This window comes from Asparagus officinalis, chromosome 8 (genome assembly GCF_001876935.1).
Source record: "Asparagus officinalis chromosome 8, Aspof.V1, whole genome shotgun sequence".
Taxonomy (NCBI): Eukaryota; Viridiplantae; Streptophyta; class Magnoliopsida; order Asparagales; family Asparagaceae; genus Asparagus; species Asparagus officinalis.
Window position 1 is genome coordinate 9,590,860 of NC_033801.1, and position 26,472 is coordinate 9,617,331.

General features: G+C 41.0%; 1 protein-coding gene across 1 annotated transcript in view; it reads right to left on the reverse strand.

Annotated features, from left to right (window-relative positions):
- The window catches only part of LOC109851370 (aminopeptidase M1-like), a 31,563-nt gene continuing 11,147 nt past the window's right edge, over positions 6,057-26,472 (reverse strand). Inside the window, exons 11-19 of the mRNA XM_020421458.1 lie at positions 21,333-21,651; positions 21,133-21,254; positions 20,957-21,054; positions 8,280-8,457; positions 8,048-8,162; positions 7,857-7,924; positions 7,683-7,757; positions 6,575-6,649; positions 6,057-6,485 (exon numbers count right to left, since the gene is read on the reverse strand). Coding sequence (XP_020277047.1) covers positions 6,300-6,485; positions 6,575-6,649; positions 7,683-7,757; positions 7,857-7,924; positions 8,048-8,162; positions 8,280-8,457; positions 20,957-21,054; positions 21,133-21,254; positions 21,333-21,651 — 1,236 coding nt within the window. The 3' untranslated portion in view covers positions 6,057-6,299. The remainder of the gene's footprint in view (positions 6,486-6,574; positions 6,650-7,682; positions 7,758-7,856; positions 7,925-8,047; positions 8,163-8,279; positions 8,458-20,956; positions 21,055-21,132; positions 21,255-21,332; positions 21,652-26,472) is intronic.

Here is a 26,472-nt window from a genome sequence, read left to right on the forward strand (position 1 = left end):
AACTAATTTTGGCGCCGAGTGAAGATGACACAATTCTTCTTTTTCGCTGTTGGTGTTGGTTGGTTGCTTCTGTAGGGTCGTCGGTACGATGCCGTATTGATGCGCTAAAATACAATGTGGGTCGGTTATCGGGTCACCATCAGGCCCATCTGCGTGATCCTCGAGCTAATGCTAACTCTGTACGGGCCCTTTTTATTTTATTAAATAATAACAATAATGTTCTCTGCAAAGATTCTGTTTATTTCGAGACATTTAATGGATAGAGGATGATAATAGGCCTCAAAGCTCGACGGCATACTCCGGAGGCACTTTAGAGTTTAATACCAACTAATTATGTCTTTCTAGTAGCGAGTTTGTCTTGCTGTTTATTATTATGCTTTTATTGGAAATATTTAGAATCAAGAAACACTTGTATTTAACCCCTAGCAACCGCATATTAAAGGGCCAAAAATAATTATAAACTAATTATTCTAAGAATAGTACGATTAGCATTACGTGCCAGACACAAGTATCCTAAGATCGATAGCATAGCCTTTGTTTAAGAAAACAACGGTAGCTGAATATTACCAAGATAATGGAGCTAAAAAGTTAGGGAAATTACGTCAATGTCCCAAAAGCAACATCTTCATGTGTTACAACTCTTTTACTTTTTTCTCGTGTGGTTCAGCCCTAAGAAGTGTGACATCTTGTACTGTAGCTCTCTTTTATCAATTATTACCCGTCAACTCAGCATAGAGAAATGATAAAAAGTACAAAACCCTAAAATATTGTTATCTCTTTCATGTTAGGTCTATTTAGAACTAACATGAACTCTTATTAGAACTAACATGAACTCCAATTAAAATTAGCACGAACATTTATTAGAACTAATTTAATTTTTTTTAAAATCTAATTTAAATCATGTTATATCTAATTTAACTTACTTCAAGTCTAATTTAATTGGACTTAACATGAAATTAGACTTAAAATTTTTGAATTAGACTTAACATGATTTAAATTAGACTTAAAAGGAATTTAACATGATTGAAATTAAACTTAAAATTTCCTGTTAGATCTAACAAAAGTTCATGCTAAGTCTAATTTCATGTCAGGTCTAATAAAAATTCGTGTTAAGTCTAATTTCATGTTAGGTCTAATAAAAGTACGTGTTAGTTCTAATAAAAGTTCGTGTTAAGTCTAATTTCGTGTTAGGTCTAATAAAAGTTCGTGTTAAGTCTAATTTCATGTTAGGTCTAATAAAAAATTGTGTTAGGTCTAACAAAAGTTCATGTTAGGTCTAATTGGAGTTCATGTTAGTTCTATTTCATGTTCGTGTTAGCCCTAACTCATGTCAGGTCTAATTGGTGTTAATGTTAGTTCTATTTCGTGTTCATGTTGTTCGCCTTCTTGTTTTGATGATATTTAACAAATAATTTACTTCTAATGTTGTTTGTCTAGTGTTTGTGTTTTCGTATTTATTCTAGGCAAACAACGAGTTGGAGGATGGATGGAATCGAGCATTCACGATCATATCAAATGGAGGTTGGCGGAATAGTAGTTGAAGCCTTGCAATTCAAGTTAAAGATTCAAGTTCAAACTTCATCCGCCAGTGTACCAAGATAGAGCTTCGTTGAAGATCACAAGCTTGGGTATAATTAGTTTAGGAGTTTATATTATGTGTGTTAAGTACTTTAAGCTCAATATCATATACACACATATTTTATTGGTTTCTATGTATATATATAGTTATATATATATATACACATTTTGACTTTTTGTTTATCCACAAACAAAGTTTTTACTAGTATATATGTAATACCCCAACCCTTGAGAGGGTAATGTGATTAGTATTGATAGATTTGATTGGAATACTCATACCACCAAGATGCATCTTCTTTTCGGAAACCCAACTCCTAGAAACTCCAAAGTTAAGCGTGCTTGGCCTGGAGAAATTCTAGGATGGGTGACCCCCTGGGAAGTTTTCCAGGGAGCACGTGAGTGAGGACAAAACGTGCTGAAAAGACACGTGGTGGTTTGTGAGGCCAGTCCATCAGATCTAATAGCGTACCGACTCCGGGATTCCGGGGCGGGGCGTTACAGTAGCAAAGCCAACCCGAATTGTGAGAGCTAAGTGCTATGCGGCGCAAAGTGCTACGTCGAGAGGGCGGGAGCCACCTCTTGAGGCCGTAGGAGCCACCTCTAGAATCTCACATGGATGGTACGGTCTTGGATGATATGATTTGACGCAACGAGGACGTTGCGAGTTTAAGTGGGGATATATGTAATACCCCAACCCTTGAGAGGGTAATGTGATTAGTATTGATAGATTTGATTGGAATACTCATACCACCAAGATGCATCTTCTTTTCGGAAACCCAACTCCTAGAAACTCCAAAGTTAAGCGTGCTTGGCCTGGAGAAATTCTAGGATGGGTGACCCCCCCTGGGAAGTTTTTCAGGGAGCACGTGAGTGAGGACAAAACGTGCCGAAAAGATATGTGGTGGTTTGTGAGGCCAGTCCATCAGATCTAATATGAGGACAAAACGTGCCGAAAAGATATGTGGTGGTTTGTGAGGCCAGTCCATCAGATCTAATAGCGTACAGACTCCGGGATCCGGAGCGGGGCGTTACAATATAAATAAATATTTATATTCATACATGTTTTTTTTACGTGGATAAATTGGTTTAGTTTAATTTCATAGATATGAAACAAATATATATTCATATTCATACTCATATGTTTCATATTCTATTGTATTTGTGAAAATACTATATTCATTGTTTATAGACTTCATAACAATAGTTTACATCTTCCTTCAAGTCTATAAAATTATTTTGTATTATTTCAAAACATGGTTAAGCTAAAATGTCAAAACTCATATGTTCATATTTTTATGTTTTGGACTATTTTACAAAATGATGATATTTTTTATTTGGGATGTCCTTTTTGAAAACCAGTCTTTGTAGCATGTTTATTATCATATCTACAATCATTCCTCAAAGTTTTATACTTTTTAGAATTTATTTGATATTTTTAAACAGAATTTTAAAATCAGAAAATTAACTTTCAAATCTGCTTTCTCATATGTCAGTTTACGGTCGACCGCAATGGTCGACCGCACCTTTGTTTTTAACCTGTGGAGCCAACAGCAACTTTCGCGGTCGACCGTCACGGTCGACCGTCAGCTCAAAAATTCCCACGGTCGACCGTCAAAGTTTCTGGAATTTTCTGAGCCTCGAAAGTGGCTCGCGGTCGACCGCGAGATTTTCACGGTCGACCGTCGTTCACTCCAACGGTCATTTTGTACAGAATCTGATTTCCGATTCTGTTGGTTTTTTGATCATTTCTGTTGGGCTTTTGGCTGAGGTTTTGGGAGGCTATAAATACCCCATTGATCTCAGTTCTCATAGCAATCCAAGAAATTTTTAAACAAGAGTTTAACAAGGGTTTAAGTTTGTTTAGTGTTTGTTTAAAAGAGTTTTTGTTTGTGAAGAAGTTTTACACAAGTAGATGAGATCATCTACATTCCTTAGGCTTCATTTTAATCCATCTTTCCATCTTGTTTTTCAGAGAAGAATTTCTAAACTCAATACTAGGTTTGTATTAATTCTTTGTTGTTTATCATTTTCATTAAGCTAGTATTTTCAATTGAAATTAGTTGATTTGATTTCACTCATTGTTTACACATACCCACTTGAGCTTATTGTATTTATATACATTGTATATTTGGATTGGTGAGAGTTATAACAATTGAGTGTGAGCTTTCATTGTGTTCTCATCCATATTAGAGAACAATCATTTATTGTAATTGTGCTTATTGTGAGATTCACTTTGTAATACACTTGTACACCGAGAGAAGTGTGTGGCGAGAGTCGGGGATCATCCCAAGAGGAGTGGCGTCGGTTGACGAACCTAGGGAGAGGTTATATCCGAGCACTTGAGGGAGACACGTCTAGTTCCAACACTTGAGATGTAAAGTGAGATTGCAAGAGTGTTGATTGTAGAGTTTTTGGTAAACTAGAAAACCGTAGTGTGAGGTGTAAACGTTGTTCGGGAAACGTAGAAAACCCGGTTGTGATAGTGAATTTCTCCCCTGGAGTGGGGAACGGAGACGTAGGACGAAAGGTCTGAACTCCGTGATCATTTGATTGTGTTTGTGTGTGCTTTGGCGTTCATTTATATTTGTGCTCATTGCTCATATCGCCATTGTCTCATTAGTTAGTTTGTCCACTTCTTTGTTTACATTATTTACCCTTGTGTTGTTTATATATCCTTGTAGGGCTATAACTTGAAAATCGATAACCGAAAAAATAACCACACCAAAGCCAAACCATAACCGAAAAAACCGAGGAAAGAAAAAAACCGTACCAAACCGGAAAAAAATAACCGAAAACCGAAAGGTTTGGTGTGGTTTTGGTTTCGGATGTCTGGAAACCGAAACCGAACAAAGTCCCAAACCCAACGAGCTTTTGGTCCTTCGCGCTCCGTCTCGTCCCCTCTCGTCCATCGCCCCCATATCTAGGGTTCTCCCGTCCATCGGCCCCAAATCTTGGGTTCTCTCGTAACTGGCGAAGAAATCCCTTCTATCACGTGGTACTGTAGCTTTCCCTTTCCCCAAATGTTGGCCATGGAGGAGCTTGTCGCTGAACTTGAAGTGTTGATCTATCATCTACATGTTTCTGCTATTCTAGTTTTTCATCACTTTTTTTCTTTTCGAAAACTGTTATGTGGCATTGTGGGCTGCCCTTTTTCATTTTTTTTTCTTTTCTTTTCGGAAACGGTTATGTAATATGAGACATTTCTACTTTCTACTTTTTTAGAATTGTTTTCTTTATAGAATAACCGAAAAAAACCGATATAAACCAGAGAAAAACCAAACCAAACTAAACCGAACATAATTGATTTATGAAAAAATAAGTGAAAAACCAAACCGAACCGAACCGAAAAAATAGATCGATTTCGGTGTCACCTATTAACCACACCATTCAAACCGATTAACAACCCTATATCCTTGCTCATATATTTGTAATATCTCATTGCTAGGATATATTCATTAGTTCATATTGCCTATCCTAGCTCATAAATCTTATTGTATTTCACACTTGCTAGGATAACTTGTTATTAGTTTTAATTGGCATAAAATCGGATTAGATTAGCATAAGACCCTAATCACCCCCCTCTAGGGTCTAACACGTGTTAGTTCTAACTCAGTTCGTGTTAGTTCTAATTCATTAATTAGAACTAACACGAACTGAGTTAGAACTAATACGAACACGAAATAAAACTAACATGAATTAGAACTAACATAAGTTAGAACTAACACGAACATGAAATAGAACTAACATGAACTCAAATTACACCTAACACGAACTTTTATTAAACCTAACACGAACTTTTATTAGACCTAACATAAAATTAGACCTAACATAAAATTAGACCTAACACAAACTTTTATTAGACCTAACATGAAATTAAACTTAACACGAATTTTTATTAGACCTAACATGAAATTAGACTTAACACAAACTTTTATTAGACCTAACACGAAATTTAAGTCTAATTTTAATCATGTTAAATTCATTTTAAGTCTATTTTAAATCATGTTAAGTCTAATTTAATTTTTTAAATCTAATTTCATGTTAAGTCCAATTAAATTAGACTTAATATAAGTTAAATTAGACATAACATGATTTAAATTAGACTTACAAAATTTAAATTAGTTCTAATAAAAATCCATGTTAGTTCTAATTAAAGTTCGTGTTAGTTCTAATAAGAGTTCATGTTAGTTCTAAATAGACCTAACATGAAAGAGATAAGAATATTTTAGAGTTTTATATTTTTTTATTTTTTCTCTATGCTTAGTTAGCTAGTAATAATTGTTAAAAGAATGCTGCAGCACAAGATGTCACACTTTTTGGGGCTAAACGACATGAGAAAAAAGTGAAGGGCTGCAGCACATGAAGATATTGCTTTTGGGGCATTGACACAATTTTCCCAAAAAGTTAATAATAATAATAATAATAATAATAATAATAATAATAATAATAATAATAATAATAAATAGAGTAGAAAATGCTATACAGGACCAGCAAGCCCCAAATTTGTCACCGCTTCCCACTCCCCAAATTCGTCAACACTTACATTGAACACACAATATTCCCTCTTTTTAACTCTCTTTTTCTTCCATATCATAAACAAAGTCAACCATAATTCACTTTTTCGAATATAATTCACTTTTTCACTTTATTTTCTTCACATACGATTCGCTCTTGTATTATCTTAGTACAACTTCATATCAATGCTCACCTTTTATTCCTGTTTACTGCTTAGCAGGTAACAATCCCTTCAGCACCTCCTCAAGTGAACTATCATTCATAATACCCTGCACCCAGTTTGAATTGATTCTGACCTTCTCAAGGCTCTGCTTTAGTGTCCTCGCGATTGATGGCTTCACTCGAGTAGCAAAAAATTCTTCTACTTCCTTAGCTTTCTCCTCAGAGCAAAACTAAAACAATGGGGTGGAAGGAGACTGTATTATTAGCTGATTGCAATTGCCCGATAAAATAAACAGTTAAAAGTGTTTTGTAAAAATACCGGTGTTACAATAGCACTAATAAACCCGGAAAGCAAGGATCCTGACCATGTCTTTGAGATATACTCCCAATTATCCTGCAATTGAAAATGCAGACAAAATAAATAAAATGTATATGAGATGCACAAAGAACATGAATACAGGCATGATGGGTTTGACAACAATGCAAGCGTCAGTAGACAAGGACATCAACTTCATTGATTTACAATACAAAGATGGCCCAAGTCCACGATCTAATTCATGAGCTTCCTGTGAGCTATTACACAGAAAAGAATTAAGGAAAATAAATCTTTACTGCAAGATATCAGGAAGGAGGCTTCAGATTCAACAAGAGTAGGTGTTAGCTAGACGGCTAAGATTATGGTTTGTAATCAAAAAGAAATATGTTCGTTATATGAGGTTAGATGCCATGGTCTGAATTATGAGTTAAAAAATTACAGATTAGCCGCATGAATAGCAGTTGCTAATTTGTTATCAGTAAAACTGGTTATCTCACACCTAGCAGAAAAGGTTCCATATCCCTTGAAATCATCAGGTAACACAGTGATACTATATCAAGATATATATATTTCAGCGCTAGTTTTATTATGTCGTCCTATCCTAAATTACACTTCTGAAAGAGGAAATGTCAAATCCAAAGCAAGTTTCTCTATATGCACATCACTTGCCTTTGGACCTTCAAGGAATTTCCTGGTGGATCTTTCCAGGCCAAAATTCCCCTTAGATAATATTTACATTATCTCTTAACGTAGAATTACCTTAACTTTTGGCATTTACCAACATGAGAATAAGACATATTATAATCTATGTTCAAAGGATTAGCTTACAATTTGATGAGAGCTTTCTGATTTATAAGTTTGGCTGAAAACAATAACCACTGATTCAATTCATTCAAAAGTAACAACCAATTCCTGACTATATTGTCTTTCAATCTCCAAATATATTCGACATATCATGCAATTTAGACTGAAGAGAATAAGTGCAAGAAAAGCTACATGTGAGTGCAAGTGAAGCGATGCAATACAATCCCCTCTGATTGTGACAAAAAAACTAAGAAGCTTTCACTGACATGATGAAGAAAAACTAACTGCAATCATTAACATAACGTACCTTCAACCACGCCCATGCAATTTCCCGCCCTCCCCAACTAGTTCGAAGCCCATAAACAACATCTTGATTCCGAACCTTAATAGGAAAATAAAAAGAACAAAGCAAAATCACTTCAAAAACCAAAGCAGGTTATTACGAGGACGCATGTAACTGAAGGAAGAAAAACTTAGTCACCTCCGGCGACAACATGAAGTTCAAGGCTTCAAGAACAATATCTGGATCAGGGCAAGACCCCAAAGAACCTGACGAACATCACATAAGAGATTTCTTACAATTAAACTACACAGATGAAACATATTCAATGACACCTATTAATGGAAGTGTGGGGGGGGTGTGGTGGGGGGGGGGGTTCGGAGTTCACATACGTAATACTCGCTCTCTTTCCTCGCTTTGATCAGTCTCTCTGTATATCCTTAAAAGAGAATCATAACCTGACTTATCCCACATGGTGACACCCTGCATTACAGCAACATATGCTGCCTGCAAAAGCCATTTAACATTCTCTCTCATAAAAAAAGGCAATTTAACATAATAATAAAGATGAGATATTAAATGGAATAACATGAAGATCCACAATTTATTCTAATTTTTCCAAACCTGTCTTGTATCTGGAGGTAGAAGTGATGTAGTTCTATCATTCAAGAAGGCATCAAAACGTCTTGCCGCTTCCTTTAAAGTTTTATCATGTCCAAACTTCGCAAGTGCAGTCAATAGCTCCCCTCTTAACATAGCATCTAAGTGGCTTTCACCATCACGAGATTCCCAACCTAACTTTCTGAAAACATTATATTCAAGAATTAGGTACAGAAACAGAGATGTAATCATCTAGAAATGTGATTAAAAAAATAGAATTTAGAACAAAACACAATTTTTCAAATTACTTTTTTCATGCATGCAGCGATCAAAGTTCTAAAGCCAATAAAAGATGTTTCCAGGATTTAAGCAATCTTCTTGGCAAGTTAATGAACCTAATTGCAGTACGTTCTAATTTATCATATTAAAGCATTACTAGCGAATATACTCAGCATGGATATAGATACATTTCAATATCTAGGCTTCATCAAATTTTATTGATTATTTTACATTTAAGCTTTCCATAAACTGAGAAGTGAGAATTAATGATACTATTTTTTGATGATTTAGAGTATATATATATATATATATATATATATCTAGAGAGAGAGTAGACGAGAGAGAGAGAGTAAATACACCTATAACTTAAGTGAATATGCGAGCCCCTTTTGTCCACCATCTTTTTTATCGTTGATTTTGTATTGAGATTATGTGGCTAGAATGCAATACAAATGAAGGCACAAATCTCAAAGATAGCGCATTAATGTATAGCACACATCTCAAATCAAGGCATTTAATGAAGGGATTATAAAGTTTGGTGCGAACAGGTGCTCGCTGTCGCACATAAATATAGAAGGTCTCTCTCTTCTCTCTCTCTATCTCTCTCTCTGCTCTCTCTATATATATATATATATATATAATATATATATATATAATATATATTATAATATATATATATAATATACATACACGACACACACACATATAGTATGTATATATATACACACGCACACGCACACACCGTGCATATTATAGAGAAGAATGTCAAGGAACTTGTGTAGGCATCAAAACATTGGGCCTATAGTTCTCCACAACGGTCACGGTAACGAGGCGACGATGAACGTCACGCATCCAATCCACATAGGCCTAATCGACGTCGACGACGGACTGAAGTGAGAGATCGAGCGAAGGATGTCATCGAGAGAGCGGACATACGATTCGGGAATCCCGAGACCGTGATTCAATTCGGAAAGCCCACTACAAAGGACAGCAAGCCCGTTCACCCCTCGACCACTCTACAATAATCCAATCACCAGAGGCGGGTCAAACTCTTCGTCGCCCGCATGCCCAACGCACGCCGGAATCACTCAAATCCACGTCGCGACGAAGAATCTACGGGAGAACAAACAAAATACACCGCGTAAACAGGCAGTCCCGGCGCCAGATCGCAAAATACCCGCGCAGGAGGACTGAGTACACCCGCCTGCTAGGCAAAAAGCCTAGACACCCCAGCGGGTGCGTCTGGCCATTGCCCGAGACACGCCTAGGGCTGTCTCGCGCCATGGCCGAGACACGCCCTAGGGTGTCTCGGGCCGATGGGCAGAGACACGCCGTAGGGTGTCTCGCCGCTTGGCCGCAGACACCAGGGGGTGCTCTCGGCCATGGCGAGACACCCCAAGGGTGTCCGGCCATGGCCCGAGACAGCCCTTATAGGTGTCTCGCGGCAAGGCCGACGACACGCAAGGGGTGCGCCCCCCCCCCGCACCCACCCTAGACCGCGCCCTAGACCCGCTCTACACCACTGATAAATACCCCCCCTTGGTGCAACTTAGATTGGAGGAGGAATTTTGAGAGCTTTGGCGGAAGCCCTGCCTGCAGTGAAGAGTGCCCGTGTGCCTTCAACAAGAGCGAAGCGACAGGCCTTGATCTAGAGCCTTCATCCGGCCCGTGCAGATCCTTAGTAATCCGGGGCCTTAGCGTTTGATACCTAAGAATGAGCTATTACGCGCTTTAGCGGAGTATACGCTTATAGCTTCTAGATCTCCACCGGCGGATCGACGAAAGCTCTGCTTCTATATCCCCCGCGGGATAGACGAGAGCTCTGTCCGGATTTATCCCGACCAGATCTGAGTGCCGACCCGTGTGGTGCACGGATATCAACATCCCCGTCACAGCGCAAAAGACCCACGCAAGCAACGAGATGACAAACAGCTCTGCGTTTGTTGAGAGGAATTCATTTATTTTGTTTTCATTGTGTACCCGCGATCTTATAAAAAGACATCTCTTTTGTTTTGCATTGTAACGATCAAGTTGTAGATGAATGCAGCAATGAATAAGCAACTTTTTTCGCCAAACAGACCTAAAGTGGCGACCACTAGTGGGAGGCCCACGCATGCGCTACGACGCCGTCGCTGGAACGCAGCCGGGCAGCTCAAGATCGGGCGCGAATGAGAGAACACGAGCTCGATCAACAACGGTTCCAAAGAAGGGCCTCTCTTGCCTCCTCCCTCCAGATTCCGCCCTCCAAACGGCGTAGAGAAAGGTAACCTTCTTCATAAATGATTGCAGTCCTTCGGATTCAAAATCCAAGGCGCCGCGTTCCTAGGCCTCTGAGACTTAGCACCAGCGCGACGTCCCGCCTCGTCCAAGTCGTGGTTGAGATGGCAGATCCGACTCCTCTTCCGCCGCGCAGGAGATGACCTCTGAAGACGCTCCGGATTATCAAAAGAGAGCCACGACCAAGACAACGCGTCAACGTGCTTGCTGCGACAGCTCGGCCGAGCTTTGAGCGATGGAGTGGGATCCGCTATAACGTAGATCTAAAAATCCAGGCCAACGCCTTATGAGGCAAGCAACGGCAAACACCAGGCCCCATCCTCCGCAAGCAGAAACAAACAAATGGATTCCATGTCCAAAAGAACCCGTTCTTTCACCTCTCGAGAGCGAATCCCGAAGCGCCGCGCCTTGCTGTCGCATGCCCGATGCCCTGGGTCCGAAAAGCACGAGAACTGCTAAAGGGAGAGGCCGTTAAGAGATCGCGTTAGATCCGAACGAGTTGGATGCCGAAGGCCAAAACCAACCCTAAGGTAAACAGCCAGGTAATATTTGCCACTCTCCAACCTTCGTCATATTTCAGGATCGCGGAACCTTCAGTAAAGCAGCCCCACCATCACTGCGGCAGCGGATTTCCCCAAGGTTCAAGAATCCTCCTGAACAGACGGCATCGACCTCTAGCCCGGAGAATCACAGGGAAAAGCGCTTGTCAAGGCAAAGCTGGGCGATCATTGAAGGAACTTCAAAGGCCAACCATTCCAGCACGAGGGCGTCGTACACGACGCTCCTCAAATCGAAAGCTACTGCAACAACAGCCTCGCGGTGCGTGCAGGACCAAAGAGCCCGTTAAGATTTTCACCCTCACAAAGGAGTGATTCCAACGTCGACTGCTGCAGAGGCCAACAGGGCAATGTCTACTCAGCAGAGAAGACGCAGTCCGGACAGACGAACGGCGTTATATCTGAGAACCCATGTGAGCCAGGCCGATAGGTTAGTCCGACGCGCAGACGTCGATGAGTTGTAGCTATCAGGCTGGGGTGCGGATGATCTCGAAAGAGAAACCCGCGGGAAGCGGATTCTGCACTGTCCGTGTACCAAAATTATCAGGGCAGTATTATCAGTCCTGTAGCTGCCCAAGACCGCGTCCACAGAGGTTCTCGATATTCAGGAACTCCGCGATGGCACCGACCAAAGCCCAAAAATGAAGGCGTTTCCCACCAAAGAGGATCGTTGCATCGAGATGACGAACTCGCGCAGAAAAGTTACCATCAACACGGTCAACAACAAGGAAAATCCCCAATCATTATTCCAAGCTGATTCGACGCGCTAATTCCTCTCCGGAGGAAGGCAGGGTCATTTCGAGGAAACGCCAGCTTCAGCTAGAGGCGACAAGATATAACACGATCGTGGTGATCGCATGAAACAGTCCTTTCGCGCATGATGACATCCTCAGATTACTCACTCGCGCTCTCCTCTGATGACACAACGTCTAGCATAGGGCAAGCTCGGGAGGTACTCATGGTGCAACACAGATCAGATAAGCCAAAATCATGTGAAGAGGCCCTGACTAAGCAGACGGAAATCTTCACAGCTTGCGAAATGGACAGTGGCTATGCGCAAGAGATGAGACAAATCGCCGATCAAGCGAATCCGAGCTGCTGTCAGAACCGGTCTAGTCCGAGTCCAACCATCGCACCTCAGAACGGCTGCAGTCAACAGGCGGAGCGCGGGTGGTGCGAAATCGGTCAATGGCCAACGCACCAACAGAATACTGGGCGTAGCCCCACTAATTACAGCGCTGGGGATGGCACCCCGCAGTGATGATAGCGCCTGGGGGTGGACCCAGCCGAGTAGTGACAACAACTGGGGGTAGGCCGTATGATTCCATCTCGAAACTTATGCCAAACAGGATATGGCGTGGTGGCGAAAAAAAATAAAGAGCTCGAAAGAAAAATCAGCAGAGCCCTGTGATGTCTGTTCGGGAGGTAAGAGGACCGCGATTCGTGTCGCTTACCGAGAAAGTGGGATTCGATCCGCGTATCGCGGCGAAGTTCAACGCTGATCAACTCAGCGCCGTTCACGCGAAAGGGCTCGCCACTCAACATTTCTGATCTACTCAAGTCTCACTTGGGAGGTAATCTCGGGCAACGAGCCTTTGATGGTTTCGGTCAATTGCTTGGCAGCGCGCTTCGCGGGCCTGCCTCTCGAATTAGGTTACCTGCCGTCCATCAGGCCCGGAGCATCAACAGCTGGGTAGACTTGGAAAGCATGTTTCTGCGGCCATTTCTTCGCATGAGACCCGATGTAGGTGTCGATCAGGACACTCTTCGAGAGAAACAAAGGGCGGAGAGTGCAATAGATACTTGCATCAAACGCTTCCGCATCAGGCAATAACTGCAGGATCCCGGCGTCACGGTAGGAAATTCCTCTTGCAGACTTGTCAGATAGCAACTTCGTCCATTAACATCTTGACAGTGATGGAATAGAGGCCGCTCATAGCTCTGGTAAGGAGTTGAAGCTGTTCGAGGAGAACATGCTGAACGCCTCATCAGAAGGCGCGGAAGATCGCAGAGAAACCAACGATGTTAATCTTCGGATTCGCGATGCTCGTACGGCTCATGATGAAGAGGACGCTACCTGCAACGTATTGACGCATGATCACCTTCCACGGAGGACGTGCACAACACAGCCGTGGGAACAACAGGAGAATTCGACGCAAGAGCCTCCAAAACGAGTACTCGTGCAAAGACGCAAGACGTCCAGCGCTATCTTCGAGACCCTTTCTCGAAAACAACAAAAATGCAGCTGCCCGCCTATCACGAATCAGGAGGAAGATGACGATTCTTGCGGACCCAACGATCTACCTGCGGAGTATCACAGAAGATCCTCCACACCCACCAAGGATGCTTGCCTCTCAAGAATAGCAACGCTAGGGTAAGCCAACTTTGAAAAACGGGCATTACTCTCAAAGAGTACAATGAGTATATAACTGTGTCCTCAACCTCCGATAAGTATAAGAGTTAAACTGCTCTTTTGACCACTTCCAAGACAGTAATGAGCTATAAACTGTTGTCTTAATCCTGCCTACCGGTATAATGAGGTTAAACTGCTCCCTGATATCCAAAGGTAATATGAATCTAAACTATTTCCTACCATTGCCGGAAGTTCCTGGAAGATATTACGCTAATATTCTTACAGGATAACCCGGTCGGACAACCAAGTCAAAGCCCAGTTCAAGAGAGAAACTGGGGGATGGATTATTCCAATGCCACCGGGAAGTCCGAAGAATACCACAGGGGGTATTCTTAGGGATAAGCTCCAATCATTGCTGGAATTGTGTGATTAATGAATATTCACGTTCGAACTCAGAAGGTCCGCGAATGTCTCTATTCTCGATTACTCTAACTCTTAGTGAGTCGGTTTTTGTGAGATGAAGATCAATCCTCTGATAGGTTAATTTTTCCTCACCAAACCATCCCGCTTGATGCAAAATTTAAACGACAGTGGATCAACGCAAACATTCCATTTGCCCATTGGTTGCATTTCTCAGACTTAACGAACCCGTGCTACACGCTAGCAGTGATAATACGAGTTGGCATTTCTTTTGCCGTACCGTATTCCAACTTTTCCTGTGTTTTCCTGTCAAACCTGTAAAAGTTAGGAGCCAAAAGCCAAATCCGCCTCTCGATTCCTCCAATATGAACCGATGAGGTCCACCTTCAGAATCGGAAGCGATCAACCTTCCGACAGTTTAGGTCTGTCTCAACTCGCTGCTTGTGTTCAACATTCATACAGTTAGGGCCGAAAGCCAAAATCCCTCTCGATTCCCCCAATCGAGCGAGAGCGATCCACTTTCCATAATTCAGAGATAATTCAACCTTCACCGTCTAGGTGGTTATCGCGAATTGCTTTCACGATTCTCGGAGTGGAGATCCCACTCCTTAGTTTCATCCTTCCGGATTCTGGGGGTTGGAGATCCACCTCGAGTTTCCTTTTCAGCTGTAGATAGAATATAAAATTCTTCCTCATTCAGCACCGGGGAGATAGAATAATAAAATTTTTCACTCTCCTCGGACCTTTCGATGCTCGGAGTGGAGACCCACTCCAGTTCATCATTGCCGGATTCTGGGGTGGGCGGATCCCACGTCAAGTTCCTTTTCCGGGCCGAAGATAGAATATAAAATTCTTCCTCTCAAGCACCGGGAGATGAATATAAAAATTCATTTTCCTCTCCGTTTCTCAATCTGTCCTTTGCTTTTAGAAAAGACACGATTGTCAAAATCGGCGGGCCACGTCGATGCCACAGGGGAATTTATCCCCCGAAGCCTGCAGTAGGGATTAAGTCAAACGCCTAACACGCGATCTGCCGGGCTAAGTCTATTCCGGTAAGAAAGACGAGTCTTGATTTATTTCAAATCATAGCATTAAGTCTAAGAGGCGAGCAATTCTCTTTAGCAAACAGGTTACATGTTTGAACGGCGTTCCTTATTAATCTCAGCGATGCCTAGCCCGATTTCAAACGCGTAAATCCGGTAAAGCGCACATCAACCGCGTGCTGATGGCTGGGGGTGTTCTTCCCAAAAATCCCCAAAGCTCTTGTAACAACAACTCGGGCGGAGTCTCTGTTGACCGTAAAAGAGAAAAAAGACCACATATTCCAACATCTGTGGGCAGTCCGTTGTCTTTAATACACCAGATACCATCCGTGCTCAGACGTCGCGGGAATTTACTATCCACCGACACGCCTAAGTAGGGATAACGTCAACGCTCTAATACACCGTCGCCTGGGTTAGCCTATTCGCCGCTAACAATGGCCGAAGCTCTACGTATTCATATCGCTATGCTACTAAGGCGTAACTCTTAGCTTTTGCTTGACGTCACATATAAGAGCGCGTAATTAAACACAACAGCATACCCATGCCCGACTCAAACGGTTAGTCCCGGTACAAGCGCCTATACAATCCCGTTGAAGCTGGGGATTAGACCAAAATCCTAAAGTCAACGCGCTAACTCACGCCGTCGCGGCGTAGTCTATTCCCGTGCAGAAGACCGAAGCCCTACGTATTCAATATCCATCAGCACTCAAGAGCCGTTAAACACGGCCCTCTTTCTAGCACGACCCCATGCGGAACGCTGATTTAGATCAACCCGCATACTAGCCCGACTCCAAACGGTCCCCCCGCTCCTAGCTCCGTAAAGCTAATCAATAATCGGTTGAAGGCCTGCGGGATTAGCCAAAAATCCTAAAGTCAACGCCTAACACGCCGTTCGCCGGCAGTAGCTCTATTCCGTGAGAAAGACGAAGCCTACGTATTCAATATCCGTAGCCACTGAGAGCGTTAACTCTCTTAGCACGACGTCATATGGGAACGGCATTTTAAGATAATCCGCCCATACTAGCCCGACTCAAACGTAGTCGGTAAAGGCTAATTCAAATCCCGCTGCACGGCTGCAGGAATTTCCAAACAATAACTCATATAACTGGAGTCATTGAAACGCATCAACTCCCCCAGTTGGTCTCGTGAACTCGAGCACCCGACAACATTTCGGGACAAAAACTCAACACAGCAGATGAGATCCAACTTTTAACAAGTTGGGTCCCTGCCAACCCCACACATTCCGGATCCGAGCAGTGCATCCCAATACCTTAAAGGCTTAAACTGGCTATACTCCGCAAACGTACCACGAGTATTAAAACCTGCTTTTTATGGCGATCCCGTCTAAACCCGTAGGTCAACGTCTTCGTCAACGCGTAACCCTTTAGCCCGTCACGCCCACTCAACGCGTATGCAACCAAATGTCCAACGTTCGAAAACGATTCGAAACCCGTAGGCCCGTGGACGCCGGTCAACGGCGTAACATTAGGTCAACGCCAGTCAACGCGTTCGCAACCCAAAGTCAGACGTTCGACGATTCGAAACCCTAGGTGTGGACGCGGTCAACGCCTAACCTTAGCGTCAACTCCACGATCAACGCGCGTTGCAATCCAAAGTCAACGTTCGACGATTCGAAACCCTAGGGTGGACGCGATCAACGCGTAACCCTCTTAGTGTCAACGCGTTGCGACAAAAAAAGCTCGGCGGCCCAACACACGGGATCGAAACCCTAAGCCAGCACAACTGTGGCGGAGGTAAGTTAAAGTCAACTCAATGATCTACGAGCAAACTCAATCCGTATCAGCTGCAGACCGAGCGACATCCCGACACGGCAGACGATAACGCAGCCGCCGCGAAGAACCTCGGCTATTCAGCTCAAACATCGTCGATAGATCAGAAAATTGAAAGATGTCAAGAGTTGAAGCTAACTACGCCGGCGACTGACGAGCCAGATCAATCACATCCAAAGTATTCCAGCCTCATCTATAATACAAAGAAACGAAGCAGGAACACTTTGGAGGGATATCTGTAGCCATCAAAATTCCATATAGCTTCTCACAACCGGTTCAGTTGTTAACGAGCGACGAATGAACGCTCACCATCCAATCCACATGAGCCTAATCGACGTCGACGAACGCACTTTGAAGTGAAATCGACGAGTACATGAGCGGATAGGCTTCGGAAATCACGAAGACCCGCGACAATCTGTGGAAGCCCGGCCACTGTTCACAAAAAGGACAACGCCCTTCACGCCTCACCCTCTACAGATAATCAATCACCAGAGCGGATGTCAAACTCTTCGTCGGCAATCCAACGCAACCCGGAATCACTCAAATCCAATCGGCACGAAGAATCTTACGCGGCGAAACAAACAAAAATACAACCTAAACGGAGTCCCGGACCAGACTCGAAATACCCCGCGTGGTGTCTAGGAAAAGCCTAGAACCCCAGGCGCGGTGCTCTCGGCCATGCCGAGACACCCTAGGGTGTCTCGGCCTGTGGCCGAGACACCAGGGGGTCTCGGCCCATGGCCGTCGAGACACCCCAAGTGTCTCGGCCATTGGGACCGCAGACACCCTGTAGCGTGTCTTCGGCCAAGGCGAGACACCAGGAGGGTGGTCCGCACCCCGCCTAGGACCCCCCTAGACCCTCTACACACCTATAATACCCTCCCCCTTGGTGCTGATTTTGGAAGCGAGAATTATTGGAGAGCTCTGGCGAAGCCCTTCGCTGCAGCTGAAGAGTGCCCGTTGCTTCAAACAAGAGGACGAGAGGCCTTGAATCAGAGCCTTCATCGCCGTCAGCAGATCCTTAGTATCGGCCTTAGCCAGTTGATACTAAGAAGAGCTATTACCTTCACTTTAGCCCGAGGTATACGCTTATAGCTTCTAGATCTCCGCGGATCATGACGAGCTCTGCTTCTATTATCCCCCTGCGGATAGCACGAAAGCCGTGTCGATTTATCCGGACCAGACTCTGAGTGCCCCGGTGGTCCACGAATCAACATCCCCGTCACAGGCAAAAAAGCACCACCAAGCAAGAGATGAGCAAACAGACTCTTGCGTTTTGTTTTGAGAGGAATCTGATTTACTTTTTCTCTTTCATGCTGTCACCGCGTCTTTACTAAAAAGACTATCTTTGTTTTTTCATTGTAACAGATCAAAGTGGTAATGAAGGCCCAGCCAATGAATATACAGGCGCAACTGTTCTTCCCGCAAAGCACTCGGTACCAAGCAAAATTTTGTGCTGGTAGTGAGCCGCTGTTCGTTCCTATTCACTTCTTAACCTATAGTGAATGCGACCTCCATTTGAATAAGCGGATGGAATGTGTCACCTCACTTATTTAAGCACAAAAACTAGTGTTTGATACCATTTCCTCCCATATTTCTTCATATATAATATATATATATATATATTATATATATATAATATATATATATAGAGAGAGAGATGAGAGAGAGAGAAAATGGGTACTGGCTTGGTACGTGAAGTGTCACATTGCCCTCCACTCATTGCAACATGCAGGGTCACACTACACATGCGCTTGAGAAGTTGCTGGAGGAATGACAATGACTGTGGATGAGAAGTGTGACACTGCTAAGTACAAGCACCAAATTTGTGCTTTCGTACAAGCATACCCATTTCTTCATATATATACTACTATCATATATATATATATATATATATATAATATATATATATATATCCATACTATATTACAATTCGTATATGCCAAAATCCAAATATATGTTTCTAGTAACTAATTTATCCTTGACAATCGCAAGTCCTCACTACATAAAAATGCTAATATTTTCTCGTGTCTCATCTTAACAGGTTTTGGTCCATCATCCTGTGGATGTGGCATGGTGTCACTATCCTTTTCCTCGACGAGAACAATCCCAAGTCTCTGGCTCACTGGGATCTTGAGCTCATAAATGACATTCTGGATTGCAACCATGTCAGCAAGATCACTATCTTCTATTGCCAGTAAATCATTTGATAAACATAGATCCAGAGTAACATAAGATCAGGCAGTTTTGAATTTAAAACTGGGATATGGTGAATAACAATAGTTAAATACATAACGAAAGTTGAAAACAACAAACCGCTTAAATACACAAGCTATAGTGTCCCTGGTTGTCAATAGTCTCTTCCTCCTTTAACCAAGACTTATTTTATACTTAAAAGTATTAATTCCATCAAATCTCATAAACTTTACTATTGTGTTTGAAACCTTCAACACGTCATAGGCAAAGTTGCTCTAAGCTACATTAAAACAACAACAAGAAAGACACATCTAGCATCTCCAGTATGTAAACCCAAAAGATACAAGACTAACAAGGAAGCAGGTAAAACATAAGGGTTTCAAACTGTAATGGAACTCCATCAAGATCATTATCAACAACTCTGCAACATGAAGAAACATTCTTATAGTTTTCCTCTTTTTTTTAACAGAAAGAGAAGTGAAATTGTTGGAAATACTTTCGTGAGAAGAACAAGAGCTGAAGTTACATTACATTGTTGCAGCATGGTAATAAATGGCTGTTCTGGGAATGACTGTAAAGATCCTATATGAAATGTGCTTTATTTTTTATTCTCTCCTACATTGTTTTATTTGTAATCTATTGAAGTTTAAACCTTATGAATTATAGAATAGAGAATATTATCATAAATAGTGAGTATCAAATCTGTTTTCAAAGGAAATAGGCTTATAGAGCTATAGAACCACAACTTCAGCCTCTCTTGTAAAACTACTATACGCATACTTAAATATAGAAAACTTCCAAGAACTGTCCCAAGTTCTTTTACAATTCTTCTCCATTTTCACTCAAAACCAGGATAACATGTTGGCCATTGGTTCACAAACTAACTCAATTTTGTCAGTAACAGGGGGCAGAAACAGACGTTATCGAAAAGTTTTAGAGAAAGTTCATACCGCTTGGCACTTTTTGACAATAGAGTAATTTTTTTGGCAAATGATAAAAAAGTTGCAGCTAAATTACCAGATTGGTATATTTTGTTGACTCTAAGTACTTACTTGGTATATTTTCTTACTTCGGCGACGCTAAGGTCTATATAATGGAACATGGTCAACGACCTATTTTTTGGCCGGAGCAAAATTTCCAGTGACTAAACATCAGATGCATCTTATGTGGCTTAATTGGGCTTATGTGGCCAAGGATAAGCATGATATTTACCTAACCGTTCTTTAAAAAATCCCAAAATTTCCCCCCCTTCTCTTTCACCTCTATTATCTCTCCATGTGAGGGAGAGAATGATTCTTCCCCAAATTACAGAGATTGCTTAACCTAATTTCAATTTCCCTAACCTAATTTTAATCCTAGGAGGAAAAAGAAAACCCAATTTGATCCATGCCCTTTTGAGCACTAATTTGAGGGGAAAAAGGAAAAAAAAACTTTTCAGCTCAAAAGAATGAGCCCAAACTACCTACCACTCTGGCCAAAAAATAGGCCTTGTTGTCAGTCGTGTTCCACTTAATATACTTTATCATCGCCGGAGTATGAAAATACCAAGTTGGTACTTAGGGTCAACAAAATATACCGATCTGATAACTTACACAAAAGTTTCTGTTAGTTTCTAAGAATTGATCCAAGAAAAGATAATGAAATAAGAGAGGATAAGAAAATATATTTTTCAATAATATAAGAAAATGCTATATTACTTCAAATCTTTAAGTGAGTTTACTATATCAGCACAGCAGATAATAAGACCAAAGGGGGAAATGGTCTTATTATGATTAAAGAAACTCACTCTGCAGAAAATTTGAGAAGGTCGATAAAAAATTGCTTGATATCACCTAACAATTCAGGAATGGCATCAGCTGCCACATATACAACTTTACCACTTACCTGCGGAGCTAAAAACCTGTCAGTATGCTGATGGAGCTAATCGGAAAGAAGAAAATAACGGAATGCAGTAAAACATACAGTGATTATGTGTGACAGCACAGTATACTCAAGCTCTTTCCTGTAAGCATTCAATAACAATAACAAGGATGATAATGTCTGCTTGCAAGCCATGCACAACGCAAATGAATCATCTAAAAGACCTGAATTGGAAATGTAATATAAGAAAACTAGTTAGCATTACTGAAAAGAGCGGACAGCATAAAATGAAGTCATATTACCATATCTATCCATCGCAGACAGCTGATTTTCATTTATCGCGCTTATGAGTGCAGCTGCAAGCCCAGCATCATAACTCACCCTGTAGAAGCCTGTTTGGTCAACGTTGAACTTAATCCAATTGCGTCCATCTTTTATGTTGGTGATTTTACCCATCAAGGTAGTGTTACCATTTGGAGAGCCAATAACCTCCCCAATGTCCAGCTTATCAGATTTTGTTTTGAGTAGAATCTTTTTCTGATTATCATATGAATTACAACATAGTGTTATTGGAACAATCCATTGTCCATCACCAACAGACCCGTCTGCCAGGAAATGTGACTGCAATGAGGAAACAAGATTTCATATTAGAAATAATAAAATATTTGTGTCCAACATGGCAAGACTTTAAAAGGACTGTTGCATTTTGCATTCCGACAAACTATTATTTTGCAAATGAAAAGGAAAAGTATGGGCATGATTATATATAGAACATGTGGATACTAGTGTTCACCATACACCAAGTGGTTTCATGAATTGTTATGTCCACTGTTCCCTTCTTCCACGGAATCAGGATTAGTCACTATAAATACCTCATATTGCTGCTTTTAAGAACTATCGATTGAATGCTGTTAATAGATAAGTTAAACCGTTCTCTCTCATATACTTTGAACGAGAAACAAATTGATTGTTCAAGCATAAAATGTTGGCGCGTTTAATCATATTGCACCCAATCTGGATCAATAACTGGTGCAGAACGATTGTGGACCGTCGATTAAAAGTCAATAGGATTTTTTAGGATCTTTCTTTTTAAGAAAACATTTGATGTAATCCTGCATGAAGATGGGCCATGAAATGAAGTTATGAAAATTGTCAAGCATGTGAATTGCTTCCCTTCTTGAGCATGTGAAGTGCTTTGACAGGTGAATTGTCTCCTTGGGCATGAAGCTCTTAGGTGTGAAATGCATTCTTTAGTAGCATGTGAAGCCCTTAAGTGTGAAGTCTATTCTTTAGCGTTGTGCTAAGCTACCCCAACACCGTGACTGGCCTTCCATACCCGTGTCTTCGACACTCCTTTTTTTAATGGAAAAAAGGAACGTTGAAGACATTAACTGCGACGTGTATTCAATAAAAAGAAAAAGAAGTTTCTTTGACATCCTTGGACACTCTTTGAATATGCATACATTTACTGAGAAGTGTACTCAATCATATAATACATGTAGTTTAAAAGACTCATCATACACTTCTTGGATGTTTATTTACACTTTACATCCACGTCTGTAACTCACTGCAACTCATTGCACACAGGTTGGCTTCGTTTTAGGCCATACCTAGTTCAAAAGTATGAATTTAAAGGGTCATTTAGGCGTCTAGTTCAAAAACGAATGATTTTCCAATTTATAATATCCTTAATAAATGAAACATAAAAGGGTAATATGTACCTAAGGAGACTCCTTAGGGTACATCTAAGGATGCACCTCTCAATGGATGAATTAGGCTACTTTAATGGACGATCCGCTCCATTCATCATGATCTAAATGTCTTAAAACATCTACAACATAAAAATCATGACATGTGAATATTTCTAACACATATTTTTCATTGACTCTTTTGTTATGTTGTCATAAAACCGTTAATTTTACTATCACTTGATGCATTAGTAAAACCAACCCAATATGCCTAATTTTTGGTTTACATGACATCCAAATCATATAGATCAAAATAAACGGAGAGGATCAAATAAATTGATTGCATATAATCTAATCTTCAAGGTGCATCCTTAGGTTCAATCTAAAGTGGCTCCTTAGATACATATTTCTCATCATAAAAATATTATAGGAATTTTTTTAGTTTTATAACATGTGAATGAAAAAACAAAATTGATTACATGTAAATTATTAATTTCAATTTGTATATATAGAAGTGCTACCATATCCTACTTTTTATAAATTTGTCGCGTACCTTACTCATATCGGTACCCGCACCTATGGAAACCCTTCAGTGTGAAGTTTATTCATCTAAATCCTCTTTTATTTTTAGTTCTCCCACCTTAAGACCGAATACCCATGTGTGGATAAGGTGTGAATCCTTTTTGTTGGAAGCTTATTTATCTAAATCCTCTTTTATCTTTAGTTTTCCCATCTTTAGATCGAATCCCTTGCTCCCTCACCCCTCATTGTTGATGGGGGACATGACTAGGGCTACGATTTGGAAACTAGGGGGAAAAAAGAGAGGATTTAGATAAATAAGCTTCACACCTAATGGCTTCATATCCCACTGAAGAGTAGGCTTCAAACCCTAGGGCTTCACACCCCACTAGAGAATAGGCTTCACACGTAAGGGCTTCACACCCAACAAACAATTCACATGCTCAACAAGATATTCATATCTCAAGAACCTTTCATTTTATTCATCATAGTCCATTTCACATGGAGGATTACATCTTATTTATAGAAGAGAAGAGAGAGATGATAGACCAAATTTGGCAGTAAATCAAAATCCTAACTAAATCTAACCCTAACAAACTTAAAAAGGTGGAATGAAATATAAATCCTAACTAAATCAAAAAGTAATATCATAACTAAATCCAAAAGAAATCTGATGAGAACAAGAATTGGAAATCTTCCATATTAGCTTAGTTTTTAATTTTTGAAATTTGAATTTTAAATTTTGAATTGTTGTTTAATTTAGTAGTTAATAAGTGAGAGATTTGAGGGATTCTGTGTGAGATTTCAAATTTTGTAATTGCTCTATAAAAGCATGGTTGTAATCAGAATGAAAATGGATTTGAAGAATTGAAAGAAAAATATGGTATTAGTCTAACTGTTTGTGTGAAACATCCAGGGGTGTGAAACCCTAGGCCAATATTTTCTCTTTTCACTTCTCAGCCGCCAGAAGCTCATCCCCATCCTTCTCCTCTTCCACAAAAATCCGACCATCAGTGCCTTCATCTTCTCCCACAAACCCGCCCAAGCACCATCCCCTTGCAGCCACGCAGCACCAATCACCACCAGCGCCTCCAAGAGAATAAAAAATGGCCGATTAATTGAGTTAAGGATTGACTTGGGGGAGAAAGAAGAGAGAGATGAGAGAGAGAGAGAATACACACGATCTATGAAAAAGGGTGGGAGCGGTTAATATACTCAAGAGCATTGTGGTTTTTTTTTTTAATTACTGGTGATATGGCACCAAATTTAGAGGGCTAGGAGCATTAAAAAAGTGAATTTAGACAGCTAGTATCGAGCAATAGGCTACTGGGTTCCCTTATGATATTTTTCTTGTATAAAATGAATAGAACAAAAATAGAGAGAGCTACTATCTATCAATGAAAAGAAAGAACATTTCTGATGAGAACAAGAATTGGAAATCTTCCATATTAGCTTAGTTTTTAATTTTTGAAATTTGAATTTTAAATTTTGAATTGTTGTTTAATTTAGTAGTTAATAAGTGAGAGATTTGAGGGATTCTGTGTGAGATTTCAAATTTTGTAATTGCTCTATAAAAGCATGGTTGTAATCAGAATGAAAATGGATTTGAAGAATTGAAAGAAAAATATGGTATTAGCCTAACTGTTTGTGTGAAACATCCAGGGGTGTGAAACCCTAGGCCAATATTTTCTCTTTTCTCTTCTCAGCCGCCAGAAGCTCATCCCCATCCTTCTCCTCTTCCACAAAAATCCGACCATCAGTGCCTTCATCTTCTCCCACAAACCCGCCCAAGCACCATCCCCTTGCAGCCACGCAGCACCAATCACCACCAGCGCCTCCACCTTCCCTGTCCCACGCTCCTAATAGCAACCAACACCTCCAGCTCTCTTCTTTCCCCGACAACCAGCGCCAACCCCGCTCCTTTCACCGCCACCCTCAGACCATTGTCACCCCAACTCCCCCTTCCCTGCTATTCTCTTTGACGAGCAGCCCCGCCACAGGAATAGATCGGTCCTCGCTTCAACCGCGTCACCGTCTAGCCTCGCCGCCATCCTCAGCCACACTGAAGACTCCACCGAGATCCTCTCCAAAGAACCAACGTTTCAGGCAAATTTTCCTCCACCAGTCATCCAGGCATAAAGAGGCCTGGGTTCGTTCCAAATCTTGAAAAGCACTGGGGTCCAAAAATTAGAGCAGGAAGGCAAATCTCAGAAATCATATGCACGTGTCAACCATATGCATAAAGAATTTAATCTTATATGAAGCATCAAAAGACCAGTTATGACCTGTTCCTCCACCTGTACACTTGATGAATCCTACATTCTAAGACTATGAAGGTCTAGATATCCGTTAATGCTACATAGGTGATTCAATTCCAGTTCAGTCGGACGACGGTATCATTTTCTTTGTACTCAGTATTTTTTTCTGCTAATTTCACTTTATTAGTTAATTGCATGATTAGTTCATCTCTAAATTCTTATCATATATTTCACTGCTCAGATTATAATTGTGAGTTGAGAGTATCTGAACATGTGACTGCTAAAAATTAATATTGATTGTCGAACTTATGCAATGATAATGAGTATTGCGATTAGGTTGTTTAAGATTGGAATTGTTCATAATTATCGTTGCAAATCTTGTTAAAATCCATCTGTCACGTTAACTACTTTAATTAATTTCCTACCGAATATTATGAATTTTGACGAAACGTTGCGTTGTTCGAATTAAATCGTTGATTCTGATAGACCCCCTGTTTCGTTTCGCATCATTTTTGGTATCAGAGCATGGTTCTAGGGTAGGAATTTTTTTTATTTTTTTATTTTTTTATTTTTTAGATTAGTTGAGTCTTTTATTTGATATTAAAAAAAACGCATTCATCCCATTTAGTTGTTTGTGCACACCATTCATCTCATCTCATTGTTAGTGCATGACCACTCGTACAGATCTACCTTAGGTGAGTCAAGTCAATCAGTTAGTGAGTCCAGCATGTCTTTTGAATTCCTTAAGAAATTCGATGAGGTAAAAAGACAAATAGGTGTCGTAGCCCAGAGCTTAACAAATTTCCAGAATGAAACCAACGAAAGGTTTGCTAGGCTTGAAGGAGCGCGTGTTGCAACTCCGTCGCCACAAAGTCAAGGCTATGGATACCCACCGCAAGGTCATGGGTACGTCGTTCATCGACCCCCACCTCAACCAGTGTCTGATCCACCAACCTTTGACGGTAAACTCGGCCCAC